Source organism: Balearica regulorum, chromosome 1 (assembly GCF_011004875.1).
Source record: "Balearica regulorum gibbericeps isolate bBalReg1 chromosome 1, bBalReg1.pri, whole genome shotgun sequence".
Classification (NCBI taxonomy): Eukaryota; Metazoa; Chordata; class Aves; order Gruiformes; family Gruidae; genus Balearica; species Balearica regulorum.
This window is the reverse complement of record NC_046184.1, coordinates 7,160,388-7,179,084: the sequence shown is the minus strand read 5'-3', so window position 1 is coordinate 7,179,084 and position 18,697 is coordinate 7,160,388. Positions and strand designations below refer to the sequence as shown.

Sequence of the window (18,697 nt, the reverse complement as noted above, 5' to 3'; positions counted from 1 at the left end):
GCTGAAAACTTGCTTAAGATTTTCATACTTTCACAGACAACACAAAGTTACTTTCAAGTTGAGTGTGAGAGAAGACAGAAGAGATCAAACTGTGAAATCAAAGGGAAGAAGACCTTGATTACAGCTGAGCAGACAAGCTCAGTGATTTTGAAGGGAGGAATGTGGAGATTTGTTTTTTAATTAAGGCTGCTGAAAACTGATCAAAATTATATTCTAGAAAGGATAAAGAGAAAAAAGGCAGCCTTCCAGACCTACCTCACTAACAAAGCATGTCAGAAATGATCAAAAACTGCAAATGAATTATATCTTGCACAGATAAAACACAGGAGAGAGCTTAATTAAATAAGTTTATTGTCTAACGTTTACAGTTGTTACATTGCCGCTCTAAAGTGCGACAACATAAATAAATTTTCAGCAGGAACTCTTCGTTCCCCCCCTTTCCCTTCCATGAACACTGCTTTAGGAACCAGGCCTCATCCTTTAGACTCACAAAAGCAAAGTGGACATGAAGTTTCAGTGGCACAGTTTTCACAAGTACATGGTTAAACAAAACTACTGGGCTGACTTGCTAGCATGACAGCAGCTACCACGCTGTGTCACAGGACACCCAGGACACGAAACCAAACTGCCCCAGGCCCAGCGATGCAGCAAATCCACCACAGAACCAGTTCACAGGTGAGATGAGTATCAGTCTCCGGTAAAATGTTTGCTTGTCCACCCTTACAGCTAAGAGAAGGGTGCCTGGGTGGAGACACCACAGAGGAATAAGCAGTGCTGAGTTCAATGATGGGGAAATGCAAGTTAAAAAAGTATAAAAAAATCAATGTAAAATAAGGCTACAAATAAATTTTGTCAAGAATACTGGCACGTAGCAATCTGAACTCAGATTTTTTTTTTTTTTCCTATTAAGGACAGGGAAATAAATTTAACATTTTAATGCTGTGTGCAAAAACGTTTACCGATACCAAACTGATACATTTTACCATCTCACTGTAGTGTTTGAACAGCAAGGTAGATGAATTGGTTTCCAGCATTACAGGCAACACTAGATAATACTTAAACAAGATAATGTAAACTTTATTCTTAAGGCAGCTGGTACTAATGCTGCACACAGGCATTGCTCAATGCCCATTACAGTAATGGGACATGTAGCACTTTAAAACAAAAAGAAAATAGCATTATTGGACTAAATGATGCATGTTGTCAAAATACTTTCCCTTTCACACAAACCATGAAATATTTGGACATCTAGAAAAATAATGCACCTACTCCTCCAACTTCAGCCTGTTCTTTTACGAATATTTCAAAGTACTGATAAATAATAGTGACTGCAAGCAGAATGCCAGTGCCTGACCCAATGGCTCCTAGAAAGTCAGCCAATACTGAAAGGGCACCAATGCACAAACCACCAAAGGCAGCTGCTGTAGGGATATACCTGTACCAACAACAACACACAAAAAAAAAGTATTCATAATCATGAATTTTCATCCAAGGATTCTAACAATACATCTACTACTAAACCAAAAAAACTAGAATACTGAGCAACAAATTTAGCATTGCAAATGCAGGTCTGCCATTAGCTTGTACTATCTTCTGTGTTTGCACAAAGTAGAAACTAAAATAAACATTCACGGATATGAAAGCTGTGTGAATAACTGAACACTGGCAAAGCTTTTCAATTTAAAGTATAACAATTTTATATATGTGCATGCTATCTAACTTCCACAGGACCAAGAATAACTGCTTTGACTTAAGTATGTAGGGATAAGTCTACCTTTCAATATAGATCTGCAGGTTTTGCAATACTGCATAAAATACCGCTTTTGTAGTGTCATCTTAGTTCAGTAATGGTAAATTAAACACCTGTAAAAATCAAGGTATTTTCCTTTTACAAACATGGAAGAGATTCAACCCAAATTCCCTCATTATGCCACTTAAAAGACACTGTGAGTTAATCTCTTACCTACTGCTGTAAACAGCATCTGCATTACTAGGAAAGGTGACAGCTGAATGAATGGGAAGAATCTTGACATTTGCAGGGGAAACAGAATTCCAAGATACTCCAAGAATATCTAGTCGACACCTCCCCAGCACTCTTAACCACCCAGTACAGCAGTACTGCTGGAAGATGGCACTTCCTTACCTGTTCAGCTCGTGAACCATTGAAGTATCCCGGTGGCCTCTCATCACCATTTGCTGTTCTTTGAGTTGCTTGGCAACCTGCAAAACCCACAATTTTTTTAAACTCCTGTGGTGTTTCATAGTCACCTGATATTTAGTTAGAGTAATAACTGATCAGTTAGTAGTCAGTCAGTTCTAAATTAGTGTCTGAAAACATTTAGGCACGTTTATCAGAACACCTACATCTTTCGCTGATGACCCAGACACCTCGATCCAAGTCTTTGAGAAGAATGCGCAGGATCCCAACATAAATATTATATAAACTATGACATGGACAGGATCCTCAAATATTGCACCCATGGATTCTGGAGGGGACAAGTAGTAGCACAGGCCACCAACAGGGTAAGAGCGAGCAGGGCCACCGCCACTGACATCCTATGAGAGGGGAAGAAAAGGCCAATTAGTTATTTCTCACACATCTCTCACATTCCTGTCCTGTATTTATAGAGGAATTCCTCTTCGATGTTTAAAACAGATTTTATATACAAATGTTAAAAAGTAAGCATTCCAGTTTTCTGCTGGTTAAATACCAAAGTTTTACAATGAAGTAATATATACATATAATTGTATGTAGTTAAAAAAGTGCTAAAATACTTACTGCCCACTGTCCTAATAAGTTCACCAAGAAGTTGCCACTAAAACGAACAGACAACATCTGGGAAATAACGTAGAGGTTGGAAACTAAGGCAGACTGCAGAATGATGGGAATGTTGGAGGTGTAAAAAAGCTTGATAGGATAACTACTGTACTGTCCACGATATCGTGCAGACTTGATAGGTAAATCAACACGGAATCCCTATGGGAAGGAACACAAATGAACTGAGTTTATTTCCAAGCTAGAAGGTATTCCTAGTATGCCTAAAAGCTATTCCTGACTATAGAGTTCTTGCCAGATAAATGCAGAGCACAAGGTCTGAGACAGTAAAACCCAAAGGCTTTCTGCTGTAGTCTGGATTACAAATTTTAAGGATTTCTAAGTGTTCCTGCTTGGGTGCATTACATTCTTTTTAGATAAACATTCTCTCTCATCTACTAAATTACACTTTATTTACCTGTAAAAATACACTTTAAAGAATAGGGTTTGATAAAAGCCTTTAATGGCTTTTAACTTCACTAGCCAGTTAACAGCAGAGTTGTGTGTAATAAGCCCAGCCTTCTGTTTTCTGGGGCAGGCTCCTATCCAAGTAGACCCAAGAAAAGCCACATGGATTTGAAAACCAGAGAATTCGTTTTTTTGCCAGCACTCTGACTCAGAAGTGTTCTTTGAAGTCAATTATGAATATCAAGTATATTATTTGTGTGATACAACCACTGCAGTTCCAGAATCCATTTTTAGTAAAAATACTCTCATAGTGTGTATGGCATTTAATAGAATGTGAGATTACATCGCTGTCTGAGTACAAGTATGTCTGGCTATAAAATTTAACAGCTGTGCTGTCACAGAGGTATGTTACTGAAATAAAAATATTGAGATAGAGTTCCTTACTCAAAGCTAAGGTACTTCAGTTACTCTAGTTTAACTGCTGAATTTTTTCCCCAGTGACTGCAGTGTCTAGGGCTCACACACTTCTACCTACGCAGCTGCAGAGCTACTATCGGGAATTTCTGCAGAGCTACTATGAGGAATTTCTCGCTTTACCTGAAAATATATGACTACAGCAAATACAAATACTGTAGCAATCAGATTCATGAGATTGGGCAAATTCTGTCGGTAAAAAGCCTCCCGCAAAGCACGGACTTTGTCGGTTCGTGTAGCCAGAAGATGAAATAGTGCAATCACAGCACCCTCAAACTCTGTTCCTGCATGAAGCAAAAAAGTAGACATCATTTTAAATTGTAAATTAAAAACATTTTAAAAGATAGTATCTTTTGAAAATTTTAAAAGTGACACATATAAAATCAGATAGAATAGGACAATCCTGTTACAACAAATATATCACATTATAGGGTCCTGGTTTAGTTTGTGGAATAATCTCCAATAATGTTGTCAATTAGTGGTTGAGGAATGAAGAGATGGTAGTCTCTGAAGCATCAAAGCAGCTTAAAGTAATTTGGAGGCACCAACTATAAAAGTATCTTCTAGCCACCAACAACAGCTGGATCATAAACAACTCCTCTGAACATACAGAATTTCTTATCTTCTCTTTCTATGGACTAAATGATGCTAAACCAAGACTATTTTAGTCTTGGTTTGGAAATCAAAAAATCTTCAGTCAAGGGGATTCAAATCCCATTTTAACTACTGCAATTCAAATCAGTGAAGGCAAAGTTATAGGTTATTAATCTTCACATGTCAGACAACATTTTCATCTTCAATATTAGACAACTGACTTTAGAAGCTAATCAACACACAGGAAAACATTTTTAATATCAATCTGATAAACATCTGATAGTTTATGTATAGTATACAATTAGTTAAGTGTTTCAGTGGATGTAATCACACACGTACCTCTGCCAGTGTTGATGGTAGTGGGACTAAAAGCCTTCCATACAATGGTTTCACAGATATTGGTAGCAATAAACAGGGAAATACCAGACCCCAAGCCATAACCTTTCTGTAGCAACTCATCTAACAGCAACACAATCAAACCAGCAACAAACAGCTGTGGGGAAAGAAACAAAACTGAGCAGAAACAAGAATAAATCAAGTCAAGTATTATGTATTAATTCCCTGCTTCAGTATTTTCATCATGTTGGAGAGTGATTGTTAAGTTTTTCATCTAAGTATCATTCACGCAGTATTTTTGCCTTCTGACGTACAAATGCCTGTGCATCTCACCTGGCAATGATCTCTGTGGACTTTTCAACACTGATGCTAGCAAACAGATTACTCAGCAAGTACTTTTTTCAAAAAAGTGTTTTAAGTTTCTGCATTTACTGCTTTGCTCTACAGGATAATGTCTCCAAGCTGCACCTGTGTCATTTAGTGAGAAGTCCTCCATGGTACTGAACAGCAGCTACTGCTTTCCAACTCTGCTGATTCCTGTGTTTTTAATCAAACAGCCACTCCTACCTGAAACATTTCTGATATTAACTATCCCAACTTTCTCCTCTGTTATGGAATATTTAGAATTTCTCATATATAGACAGAAAGATACGAAGGATGATGCTTTATAGCATTAAAACTAACTAAATAAATGGCAACCAGACATAGAAAGATTTTTCCTTCCAGCTACACTGTATCTAACCAGCCTCATTCACATACAAAATAGCTCATTACAAACCTGAATTATAATAAGAAGACAAATTCCAGCACCCATTTCAGCAGGATCTCCATACATTCCAGTCATAACATACACAATGGCTTGCCCAATGGTAATAATCATCCCAAATACTAAAACAAGAGAGAAAGCAAATCCTTTAAAAAAATCTGAAATCACCTACCAAAGAAATGTCACATCTAGTATCACTTAGGCAGGCTGCTTTCCCAAGAATAAAAATATGCTTATTAATTTTAATTGGAACAGCGCTTACATTTCTGAGCTCCATTGAACAAGGCTCTGTCTTTTGGAGTATCACCAACTTCAATGATCTTCGCTCCAGCTAGCAGCTGCATGATCAAACCAGATGTCACAATGGGTGAGATACCTAATTCCATCAAAGTACCTAAACAGGAAGAAAAATTAATACGATTGCCATTCAAGCATCTCTCCTAAAGAATTACACTCTGAGGATACTAGGTCTGTTGAAAGGTTTCTGACCTGTAAGCAACATTTTTCATAATGCTTCAAACGTGTGTATTCCAGTACAGGTATGATCAAAACAAAGACCGTTGTCTACTCACAAAAGGCAGCTGCTGTGTTAAAATCTGTAATTTTGAAGGCAGCATGAGAAACCTATGTAGCTTTTCACTTCAATTATTTTTATGAAACCATGCTAACACTAAAGGTCAATGCACACTGAAGCTCAGCTTTTTGGCATATTGTATCAAGGAACCTTTCACTGGACAGCATCTTGTCCCTGGTTGGTTACTCTGTCAGTGCTTCAACTGTCACATTTTCCAAAAGTTTCATTTTGAAGACCACATGAAAGATGCTGCAGATCCACAGTGGCTGATACTGGCACTCTTGGAATCACTGACTCTAGTTAAGAACACAGAAGTTACGGTTTGTCCTAACAAAACAAACACACGTCATTAAGATGCTCTGCTCTGCCAACTCACCTACTGCCGCAATGTCACCGAGGTATCAACTTCCAACTGTATACAACTCAAACAGGGTGATGTAACTTCATAAAAAACTACTCCTGCAGCACACAGGTGTATATTCTGGAAAACCTGCCTGGTTTTCCCTCCCAGTCACTTCATCTGGTGTAATAAAAACTGGGGCATCACTCACTTTGCTACCATCCTCAGATTGATACACCTGCAACCCCAGAACTACCACCTGATACTCTAAGGTAGAAATATTCTCAGCAAGGTCTTGCTCAAGTACTGATACCTGCTTGAGTTACATACGCAGTATGGGAGCAGAACTGAACGTACACAAAGCAATTAAACTCAGGAAAATCGCCCACCTCTTGCCTATACAATATACTCTCCCATCTCAATACAGAAACATTCTTCCACATCATCTTTTTGGCGCAAGAGCATTATAAAGAGATTACTTTTTGAAATTTGACTTGTCCTTCAGCTAATATCAGATTTTTTTTCTCCTATCTGAAGATGTTGAAAGCTTAAATAACCACAACATTGAAAATATGGATGAAAATTAAGAAACTAGAACCACCAAGTGATCAAACTTTCCACATTTCCCAAGCTGGAACCTTAAAGAAAAAAGTTTGGGTAAGAACACATTTTACAAGTTTAATATTCAATTAGGCCAGATCAAATTACTTTGTCACCATCTTTTACATGGTCACTCAAGGGACATAAATAATGCACATTTTTTTCTGATGTTAAGTCACAATATCCACCAGGCAAATTCCAAAGAGAATCAGCTTACAATTCCTTTCAATTTTGTACATTTAAGTGGAACTCTGCTCTCGTGTAGTACAGTAGCATTCCATCATAAAAATACCAATAAAACTATTAATAAAAAAAGTATTTAGCCACTGCAGACTTTTAAAGTCTCAACAAGAACCAGTGACAGGGGAGACATGGTCTGTAAGGTCATATGGAAGATGAAAAGAAGTAGAAACAATATATCCGTAGCTGATCAGCCTAGAAGCTTGTTATCCTCACACCTCGCCTCTGAAAGGGGCCCCTTCTTTGGGGGAAGTATCACTTTGTATTCCCCTTTTCTCATATATCAGTCATTTATTCAGAAACTGCTTCTGGCAACTTCTGCCAGTAATTTATTCAGAAACTTGGAGTTAATGTGCTGCTTCACAATACCACTGGCTGCCCCTTCCCTCTTACAGTATAAGGAAAAAGTGACTATCCATTCCACTTGTTTCCAGAGATGAAGACATAAAAGACATTTGGGATATGCACATTTCATGGCAAAGAATCCTTATTTTTTAGAATCTCTTTCTATAGATTAATATCTACCTTGTATTTTCCCTGGTGCCTTTTCCTGCGTGTTTTTTTAGTTCTATTATATCTTTCATGGCAGGGTAGATTAGAACTGCATGCAACATTCAATTTGTGGCACCTTACAGATTTGTACAAACATTTCTTCTGATCTTTTCAACCAGGTTTTAAGCCATTAGCTCTTCCCTTTTATCCCGCAACAGCTTAATTTCCTGAAGAGCCTTTAATAAGTAATCTGAATTTAAGAAAGGGTTTTTGAGCACCTCCTTATTGTCTGGAGTCTTCTTTTCATTTCTGCCTAACTACCAGAGTCCTCATTTCAGTTCTAATTTTTAAAAATTTTAAGCATTATTGCACAATTATTTTTTCTTTTTTTTTTAGTGTTTTCCCTGCTACCAAAATGTAAAATGTGAAAGCATTAAAGTCATTATTATAATGTGGTTTTTTCATACTTGCATCCTAGAGTCTACATGCTGTTCATTACCACATTAAATATTACATCGTCTCTCATGGAAATTCTACTTTTCCAACAGCAAGGATATTAGGATGTCAAAACCTTTAGCCTTTACCTCACATCCTCCAATGACATCTAGTCAGTTGAATTAGGCGAAAATTAACTTTCCCACTCCTGCTTTTTGTTGCCTTCACAGTCTCTCTAGTCTTTTCTCGGCCACCGTTACCATTCTGTCTGGGTAGTGGATAGCATATTTAGTATTATATGCTGCTAGTGAGACATGGAATTTTATATGCAAATTCCGCAGTAGAGTTTGAAACAGATAACTTATTTACCTTAATTTATTATCTTCACTGGTGTGACAAAATTTGCCATTCCTAAATAATTTGTACCTTCGCATTACAGGGTTCCACTGATTTTTCTTACTTCCAGCCCATTCTCAAAGACACAGATGAGGTCAGTGTCCTCATTTAGCGTCACGCATGTCACGTCACTCATCTTCAGTTTTAGACTTCTAGCATTAGTTTAAGTCTTACACATTTGGTTGGGATACATTTGTCTATTCTAAAATAAGTTAGTTTGGCTTTGCTAAACTATAACCCTCATCATCTCTGCCCTTAGCTTTCCCACCTATAAAATTACTCACTCAAAATGTTGCCAAAATATTATGAAGCATAACTGACTTTCACACATAAGGTATTTTCTAGTGAACACTCTCATACTGCACATTACTGCTGTTTATTAAGTGGTGGGGCAGAAGATTCCTTGTCCCATATATTAATCAGAGACTGCTCTACAATTCAAAACAGAATCATACCAAAACCTGAGAATCAAGATTAATCTGATCTGCACATCAAAGGAAACCCAACTCCTAAGATGAAATACTCCTCAAAGATCAGTCAATTTTAATTACATCTGTGTTAAGAACTTTACAAAGCGTTTCAACGTGACATCTGGGTTGTATAAAATTTAACAGCCAACTGTTTTTCTCCTGGTCTGTTTATACCAACACAAAAAAGAGAGAAAGGAAATAATCTACTCACCTCTGTTTGACGCAAGAATGACTCGCATCCAATAGAACGGATCTGCAGAATCTGATGACATGATTCCAAACAAAGGTATCTGTCAAAGCACACAGCAGTATTAAACAGATACACAAAGCAAGTATGCATTAATCAAAAAATCTTAACATGTAACGATTCAACTGTTACACTGTTTAATAGCATTTATTCCATTTTATTTTTTTTTTATTAAATCTGAGACACTGACACCATCTATTTTAATCCTCCAACTGGAGTACGACTTGGAGGACTAAACTAAGACCCTTCTATAGGAAGAAGCAGAAACTCCTAGAAAGAAGAGTCAGTGCACATAAACCAGATATTAATGAAGATTTAAATGCCTGTCATATGCAGTTACAGGGTACTACAATACCCCAAAAGAACAAAAAAGCATAAAAAAAAAAGGTTAGCCACCACAAATTATTAACAGAATGGGGAAAATTTTAAAAAAAGGAGCAAAATGTAGCAAAACATCTTTGAGAAGACAGATAAAAGCAGGGGGTTTTTCAATTTTTTTTAAGCAGTCCTAAACAGAATTTCTTTTCAGTACAAATTAAAGATACAGCATAAACTACAATGTAAATATCTTCCTCCAGCAAGCTGAATTATTCAAATTCTACAGCTGGGAATATGTTTTGAAATATCCCATATGGAACTGTCAAGGTCAGCCAAGTTTATACAAAACCTCCAATATTCTATGTGTCAACACTGAGGGATTTTAAGCTCTTCTTAATCACAAAAAAAAGTAGACTAGGAATTCAGGCAATCTTCTAGATTAATTCCTGAAAACTTCAGTCTGGACCATCTGATCTTCTATTCAACTACTTCAATCTTTTGTATAATTACAAAATCTTAATTACACATATATCCAGCAGCTAGGAAACACAGATAAAACTGCATGTTCTTCTAGCTCTACTATCATTCCTGCCTCCTCCTCCCAAAAAAAACAGGTAGGTATGAGAGCTGCGGTTTAGCCTTTCAGCAGTCCTTCACTGTTGTAAACAAAAATTCTTAAACTGCTGCTCCAGAATCTGACTGTAATGGGTAAGTTCAAGTTAATAAATACAACCTAAAAAGCCTAATTCTGAAGATGTATGGTTCATTGTAAATGTTCTAAGAGGTCTAAAAGTTCTAAACAATATCTATCACTATGGATTCTCATTTTCTGCAATATCTAAGTATTCTTTAAAAAACCACCACTGTTTACAACCCCTGTAACAGTTCCAGGAACTCTTGCAACTATGAGTAATAAAGATGACATAGATGTTTACAAAGACCTGTATTTTGGAGGGGTTTTAGCTAACATCTTTGTCAGTATATTCACAAAAAACAAGTTCTAAATGTGAACCAAAACACTTCTGAAAAATGTTTTCCTGCAATCTTTACAATCCATCAGCTTGTTCAAGAGGCATCAGATAAAAACAGTCACTTCTATTTCACTTTCAAACTTGTTACTATGAAGATTTAAATTTAGCTATGAAGAGGGTAAAGAATGCATAAAATTGCTCAGTTTGCTTATACTACTCAATGAATAATTATCTCAGCTGTTTACCCTGCAGCCGGTATCATCATTTGACAGGATCTTTCATATAACAAGAAAAAGCATTATGTATTTTAGACTAAATAGAAAGCATTAGCATCTGAAAACACATACAATCAACAATAAAGACCATTTCAGCGAATCAGGTTTCTTTAACTGAACTTTAAATACTTAACCATAAAAATATATAACTGAAACTGGTATGTCAACATGAAACAAGAACTTCTCACACTTTTAGCACTCTGTTTTATATGTACAGAACGTACATTTGCTGAAACACAGAAAACATCAATTCCTACCTGGCAGCATACTAAGAAAATGAAGAGTGTGATAGCCGTCCATAGTACCTTCTCTCTGAACTGGATCTGCAGAACAGATTGTAGAGATCCATGTGTTCATTGTATGTAGAAGTTTCACCGTACTTTCACATTAGTACTAAGTGCTATATCATTCAGAATTAAATGCAAAGATGGTGAACGAGCAGGCATCATTTCTTATTAGAATTTATTTATTAATATGATTTCAGATTTTATAGAAAGAGACAGTCATGGGGTTACGAAAACTTATATGGGATCTGTCAGACAGCATGGCCGACATTCAGTGAGTAGCATATATTATTCTAATATATAGTATTCTAATACAGTGGGTATTTACAGAAAAGCAATAATATGGCTAAAACCATGGACATACCAGAACAAACATGAAAGATTAATGCAAAAAAACTTAGCTTCAGTGAGTAGTGCTCTAGGCTTCAACAGACTGGAGGCACTGTTTTGTAAGACTGGAAGTTATTAAACTAAAGCACTATAAAGTTTTGAAAGAGATTTAACTGCTGTGAAGAAAAGCCATAAAAACCAGAACCACCATGACTTTTGGATAGCAATTAAAAATATTTAGAATTAAGTTCTTGAAAGGGTGTTAGAGGAAGCTTACATTCACCATTATGAAGGACACACACCACAAAATAATTTTTAAAGACTCTTTTTCCCCTCCAAAATACTTCTTTTGATGTAGATTATATATTACTTTAAAAAGAATGTCAGATCAATGATCATTAGTGACTAATACATTGAAGAGAACCTCAGGGTCACAACATTTGAGGCAAGTGTAACTAGTGCAAGGTGCAAGAAGAGAAGAACCACAAGATTTAAGTTTGAACCAGAGGATTACTCAAAGCATGAGATAGGAAGAAATGCACTCGAAGAGACCAGAGAGAGCTAAGATGCAGTGTTACGTTCAAGTTCCCACCTCTCCTCCATGGACTGTAAACATTAGGATAAGTGTGTTCACTGCAGGCAAGAGTACAGCAGCTACTAAAACATGACATGAACTAACATGTAAGATAGCTACACGAGAAATACTAGCTCTCTGTCTCCAACCACTGAATCTGCCTGTAAAGAAGTAACAAGAAAAAGGATTAGTGCCTGGTTTTATAGGTGCTGAACACCCACAAATGACAAACTACAAACCGATGCAGCAGCACAGCTTCTTAAGCAAAAGAACATCCAGAAGTAGTCTGTATCTTTATAAGTGAAAACATGCACTCACTTAGAAGCAAAATAATCCCAGTAATTTAATTTATTTACTGATACTGCCTCACTCTTTCAAAAGAGGCCAGATGCTAAAAATACTTACAGTACAAAGTTAAAAAAAGAAAAATAGTGACAGCAGCACATAAATCCAAACAGTACCTTGTGTTAGACTTTATGCAGTGCTGACCCACTTTACCAAGTGCTGTTTGAATTCAACAATTCAGATTTTAAGTACAGACTTCTAAAAAGAAAAATGCTTAACCAAATTATCTCTGCAGCCCAACAGTTAACCTTAGCTTCTGAGGTATCAGTCAAGCTGTACAACTGCTCTGGCTCTCTCTGTAACTACGGTGAACATGAGCATTAGAGAAATTCTGTATCACCCAAATCACAGTTATTCACAAGGAAAAAAAGTCTCTATGATTCAGACAGACAAAAAAGAAAAAGGAGGCATCCAAATCCATATGACAGGAACAGCAAAATACTGACTGGTACAAAAATATTCCAGCCACAAATGATAACAAGCACAGGGACAGTACATTTCATCATCTGATCAGATTCAATTGGACATTTTACTCCTTTGACATTTTTCTTAAAACTTGTGAAAATGAAGGGACTTCAGCAGCAGCAGCAGCTTGGTTGTTCTGAACAGTGTGTTCTATTTAGAAAAATCTGTGCATATGAGGGAACCATGAACTGATACTATTAACTACAAAAAGTAGCAATTGCTTCTGTTAATCCCCTTGGCCAAAACACAAAGGCAACACTCCCTACTGACAGAAAAAGGCCACTTTCCTCACCAACAACAATGGCAAAATGATTCAATAGAGCCTAACTGAATCAAAACTTCATCTTCACTTAACAATCAATGCAAGTTTAGAGAAAACAGACTTCTATTCTGTTATCTTCATTTCTTGTCCTGGTCTTAACCAATCCACTAAAACCACTACTAATGATGTCTGCCAGTGACAACATGCAAGAAAACAATAAATAACAAAGAATTACAGTTATATAGAATGACCTAGGTCACTTGATAAACGACACACAAGCAAGGAACATGACTTAAAACGGTCAAAGGGCTCTTCAGTCTAGGAAAGATGTTCCCAATTATATTTTCAGTTGAAATTTGTACAAAGCTGGCAACTGGCAGTCACTGCCTAGACGGTGACCTAGATAGCAATAAGGACAAAGTGACCCAAATAGAGAGGACAGGAATCTTGGCACCTATCTGGGCATCCTTCACCTGCTGATGGAGGGCATGGGCAGATCAAGCCCCTCTCCTCTCTGGCAAATAGAACGGGAGGAGGTAAAAAAGAAAGAGAAAAAATCACAACTGTCAATGAGCTTTACAGAAACATCTGTATCTGTAGATTTGCCTTAGCTCCCTCTTCCTCTCCACTTCACTAGACAAAAGTGGGATGGATGTAACCAATTAATCACAGATATGCCGTAAATCAGCACCAGAAGATTGCACTAAGGTTCACTGCTGCAGAAACACAGATCGGTACCTTCCACCCAGGTCTGGTGCATCCAAATCTTAGCACAGGTCTGGCTCTGGAGATTCCTGCTCTGAAGATGCCTTTGTCTGACCTAAATGATTTGTTTGGAAACCTGTCCCAAGAGGGAAAGATGCTGGAAAGCAACAAGGAAATACAGATGGAGCAAAGAGCCAGGGAATAAATCCCAAACTTTTAAAAAATCAATTCCAGAGAGGAATAATCAGCAGTTTTTACTATTTCTTCTCCATTCAATCCAGCAGGCTCAGGTATGGTTACTGGCACAATCATCTCTGCATCCAGTCCTAACCTTTGAGAATCTCTCATCAACAAAAGAGGTTTCTCTCTAATTGCGTCATGTTCCCAGCTATGCATTTCCTTTTAAGAATATAAAAATCAATATTTAGCTCTTAAGGAATTTTCATGCCCGTCATGACAATGAATATTAGATAAATTTGTTAATCTAATTAGAACCTTTGTGACCTATGCAATATGTGCTTGCTTGAGTTTTGGAAGTAAAAAACAGTGGGTTGCTGGGGTTTTTTTGACAAGACAGGTCCTTTCTTGTCTGTAGAAATTAACTAATTCTAATCTAGAAAACGTGCAGATAAATGGGAGGAGTTTCTAGGGCTAGAGGAATAGAGAGATTAGCTGTAAATAAACTTAGGTCACTGATTTCAGAACAAAGAAAAGTGTGACATCCAGTAGGTGAACAGGGAGCAATTACCTGAACTATATCACAGATCACTTTCCCACTTCATCAAGGTGAATCACAGCTATGGGAGTGGAAAATATTTTGTGGGAAAGGAGGAACTAAATTTACGGTTCCTGAATTACAGCACAAGCCTTTTCAAAGTAATATATAAGCCAGCTCAAAGCCCAGAGTTGTGACCAGTACTCAAAGGCAACAGTGGTATCCACAGGGGAAAAAAAGCTTGAAAACTCTGTTCTAGTATATTAAAATAGATCCAATCATATGGAACTAAAACTAAATAAAACTTAGTCTAGAGATGAGACTTTTTAAAAAAACTTAGCATAATTACCAAGAGAAACAACTTATCAGAAGGCTGTTAAGAATTCACCATCATGGTAATTTTTTACCTTGACATGGATTCCCCCCCCTCCTCCAAACAGTATGTCCTACTGTAGGGCCCACTGTCTGTATTTATATTGGAGTGTGGACTTGAATATCACAATATTCTCTTATCTTTGAGCCAATAAAAGTAAAAACATAATGCGGCACTCACTTTTCTTTCTGGTTTCTGGATTTCAGGTAACACTGCACAGAATGGCTTAATAACTTCTAAAAATTTTACTGTTGCAGAAAAACAAACACAAAAGAAGAGAAAAATATATTAGTGAACCTTTATGAACTTATAAAACTTCACACAATATTTATATTCTTTATTTAACTTCTAGGGGAAAATAACAAAGTGTAAATAACACTTTATAAGTGAATTATTTCATCACCACACACTCTAATTCAGTGTTTGAAAACTAATGCCCTTTTCTTAAAACAGTTGAAAACCGGGGAAAAATGTGAAAGAGGATTGTTGTTCTAATCAGATTTGGTCCATTCTTTTTTCCACAGCTGGAACAATTTCAGATGAGAAGCAGCACTGTATATATCAACAAAAGTGAACTAAATTGTATTCTGTCTGAAAATAAATGACCTATATCAGTCTGTGCTAGTTAAACACAGAAGCAAAGGATACTGACATCAGAAAGTATCCATGTAGCGATTACTATCTTGTGTTCTACAGAAATACTGAACTGAGAAAAATAATTCAATCTCTAAAATACGTTTAGAAATCTTAATTTAAATCACTGCAACACTTATTCCGATCAGAACTTTGGGGAATTTTACTTTAACTTTTGATACATCTCTCTTCACAATTTCTCCTTTAAAAACACAGAAAAGCTCAACAGTTTGAGCTCTTTTTCTGGGGGAAAAAAATCGAAGCACATGTGTTTGGTGGGTAACTTGTCCTCCAAAACTTGTACGTTATTCCTAGCCCTAACATATTTGGATAGCCACAGAAAATGGTCCATCGGTACCTTTTCAAAGAAAATGGATTTATTATACTGCAAGCCAAGTTAAGTAACATTTTGGTCGAAATGACATGTTTCCTTTTCCACTTTGCTGTGATATATTCCTAGTTTATTTATTTCAAGCCCTCAGCCAGTTCATCAGAAGATACACCTTGCTCCACAGAAGGCAGCACGGCTCCCATGTCAAAATATTAAGGTCAGAGGGAAAAAAAAAAAATAACCCAGCACAAAGCGGTGCCAAGCAATGGCTCGTCTCACCCCCTGCTCGGGAGGTTAAAAGGAAACCTGCTGGGAAGGAGGGTACCCCGCTGCCGCCGCCTCTCCGGCCTGCCTGAGGCGGGCACCTCAGCCACGCCGCCGCCTCAGCCCGCCGGGCCACCGACCGGCCGCATCCTCCCCTCGGACAGACAGCTACCCCGCTCCCCAGGGCCGCTTCTCCCTGGTCCGGGAGTGCTCCTCGGGCCGCCCCCCCCGCCCGCAGAACGGCGCTGCCCGTACTCACTGCCCATGGCGGCGGCGGGGCCGGCCGCCTGCCTCAGCCGCTGTCACCGCCGCTCCCCTCCGCCGCCGGCCGGCGACGTGACGTGACGTGACGTGACGTGACGGCGGCCACAGGGCCCCACCCCCTTGTGCTCAGGCATCGCTCCGGACGACTATCCCTGCCCTGAGGGGACGGCGCTACCGACGTGGCGGAGAAAAGCGATATTTCCTTCACGGACGGTTCAATGAACGCAGCCCCGTTACCCTCCTTCGAGGCGAGAGGAACGGCATCCGCGGCGGGGCGGGATAATCGCCGCTACGGTGTGGATCAGGCTGTCAGCGGCCAGCCACAACGCTGAAGGACCCGGTAGCAGCCGTGCTCCCAGAATGCCCTGCGCGCTGTGAGGGGACGTGCCCCCCCCCCCCGAGCGGGAACGGAGCTTTTCACTTCACCGAAACTCCCTCACTCTGAATCGCAGCCTTGTTCGTATCTTCTTAGTCCTCGGGGGTTTTGAGTAGGTTTGAGTTGGTGTTGTTGGTACAGTAGTATCGATTTGAAAAGCACAGATTTAGCGGTTTGGTACCGGTGTGTTTTACTAGTACCCTAATCGCCCGTATTGATGGGTGGATGTGATAATTTCACAGGTGATTTGGTAAAATCACAGGTCTGTGGGTGAAATGAACCTGACAGAGGGCCTGGACTGGGAATGGGTATCACCAAAACAGGTATCAAACCTTCTTCACAGCTTTCTCTTACAACAGGTAGTGGTCTGTAAAATGAGGGTTATCACAATTTAAAACAATATTTATTCTTCCTGAGTTAATTCATCCTATGCATGGGTTTGTATTCTTCCTCATTGACATGACAGGTGTTTTATGCTAAGTTCCCAAGAAAGACTATGAGACACATGAAGGATTATGGCTCCCCCCAACCTTAAATTTGTATATTGGATTTTATTCTGCATTCCCTGAGGAGAAATTCATGTAACCAAGATGTTGCTACAATATCTTTAAAGAATTTTGTTCAGTAGCCTCCCTCATCTGAAATCATTTAGTGAGAAAGGCTTTTTCTTCCAGTTTATACAATTGTAATTTTACAAACACTAATGAGCTACCCTGTAGCAATTACTTTCACCTATAGTTCCTGGAGAGTCTGACAAATGCCCATAATTAATTGACCTAGCATCCTACTTGTAGATTATAATCTACAAATTAATAGCTGGGTTAATAGTTGAGCTTCAGGAAGTTTCTTGTAATTACCCTTTCTTCATATTTTTAGCCATTTTTATCCTTAATTATAAGTCATGTTAGCTCACTTGCTCACAGCAAACCTTCCTATCTGTAAGTCACTGGCCCATGTTTTGGTGATTGATAAAAGGCCCAGGAGGTTCCTTCAACTTATGCTAACACCTCTTTGGGTGTGCTGAAGAAATGTTACTGTCACCTGTGAATGGGTTCCCAGTGACAGAAGTAAAAAAAATCCAAATGCAGTATTGTTTTCTTTGCTCATTCCAAATGAATACTGTTGTGGTGTTCAAAACTTTACACTTTCAAAATTCTGGCTAGATTAAAAAAAATATCTAAAATAACATCACTGTTTCTAAAATACTTTTCTTAAAATATTTAAAAATATTTTCCTGATGGGTTTTCTTCCTGTCACCATTACTAATGTCTCTAATGAACTGCTGAACCTAACGTCTCATTCCTTCAATGCCTTTACTTTTTTTTTGTCGTCTTGGACTTTTCTCTGAAAATCCTGAACATTCATCCACAACTTCTATCATCACTTCTGCATCTCAGCCCACAGCCCATGATGCACAAGTTAGCTAACATTCTAGTTAGTTAGCTTTTTTGCTATCTAACAGCACATAAAGCTTCACTTCTGCTTGTTTTAATGACTCACAAAATTCTTCTGTCCAAGGACTGGGACCTGCACTGTTACCTACTCACCCAACTTATATGCCATATCTGGCATTTTCCTGAATGAAGCTTCCTGCACATATAGGAAACTCATTCCCATTTTTAAGTGGCTCCCTCCTCTGCAGCTTTTGCAATTTCTACTTTTTTCCAAAATGCTTTTTTGCAAAAGGAATCCAGCACTCACACAGGGAGAGCCAAGTCTGCGTGCAGGGCACAGCATGCAGACTGAACACAGCCTTGTGCGCATCCAAAAGTGGTGGCAGAAATGGCATTAACCACTAACTCATGTTAAGGTCTTGCTCCCAGTAGCCATTAGCCATCACAAAAGAGGAGTACTCTGCAGGCAAATCTGCATCAGCAAAACCAAGGAGAGCTGTGTTGAAGCTCTCCCTTCCTTACCCCAGCACCCTTGAGGGGCTCCACAGCAGTGCAGCGCTGGGCTGGAGGAATTTAGCTGAGCAGCGCTACAGAAATAGCTGTCTCTTCCCCCCACGGGAGTGTAAAACAG

General features: G+C 38.4%; 1 protein-coding gene across 2 annotated transcripts; it reads right to left on the bottom strand.

The window, feature by feature from the left end:
- Nucleotides 1-334: 334 nt before the first annotated feature.
- On the bottom strand, nt 335-16,665 carry SEC61A2 (SEC61 translocon subunit alpha 2). Of its 2 annotated transcripts, XM_075764866.1 has the most exons (12): nt 16,292-16,665; nt 14,985-15,052; nt 11,009-11,074; nt 9,152-9,230; nt 5,656-5,787; nt 5,406-5,515; nt 4,631-4,784; nt 3,821-3,981; nt 2,780-2,977; nt 2,365-2,556; nt 2,144-2,220; nt 335-1,435 (listed from the first exon to the last, which is right to left on the bottom strand). In XM_075764866.1, exons 1-12 carry the CDS (start codon nt 16,296-16,298, stop codon nt 1,249-1,251), a joined length of 1,431 nt encoding a protein of 476 aa, XP_075620981.1. In that variant the 5' UTR covers nt 16,299-16,665; the 3' UTR covers nt 335-1,248. The 2 variants fall into 2 exon arrangements, with proteins under 2 accessions (XP_075620981.1, XP_075621047.1); XM_075764932.1 differs by lacking the exons at nt 14,985-15,052; nt 16,292-16,665 and adding an exon at nt 11,958-12,081.
- Nucleotides 16,666-18,697: the final 2,032 nt, after the last annotated feature.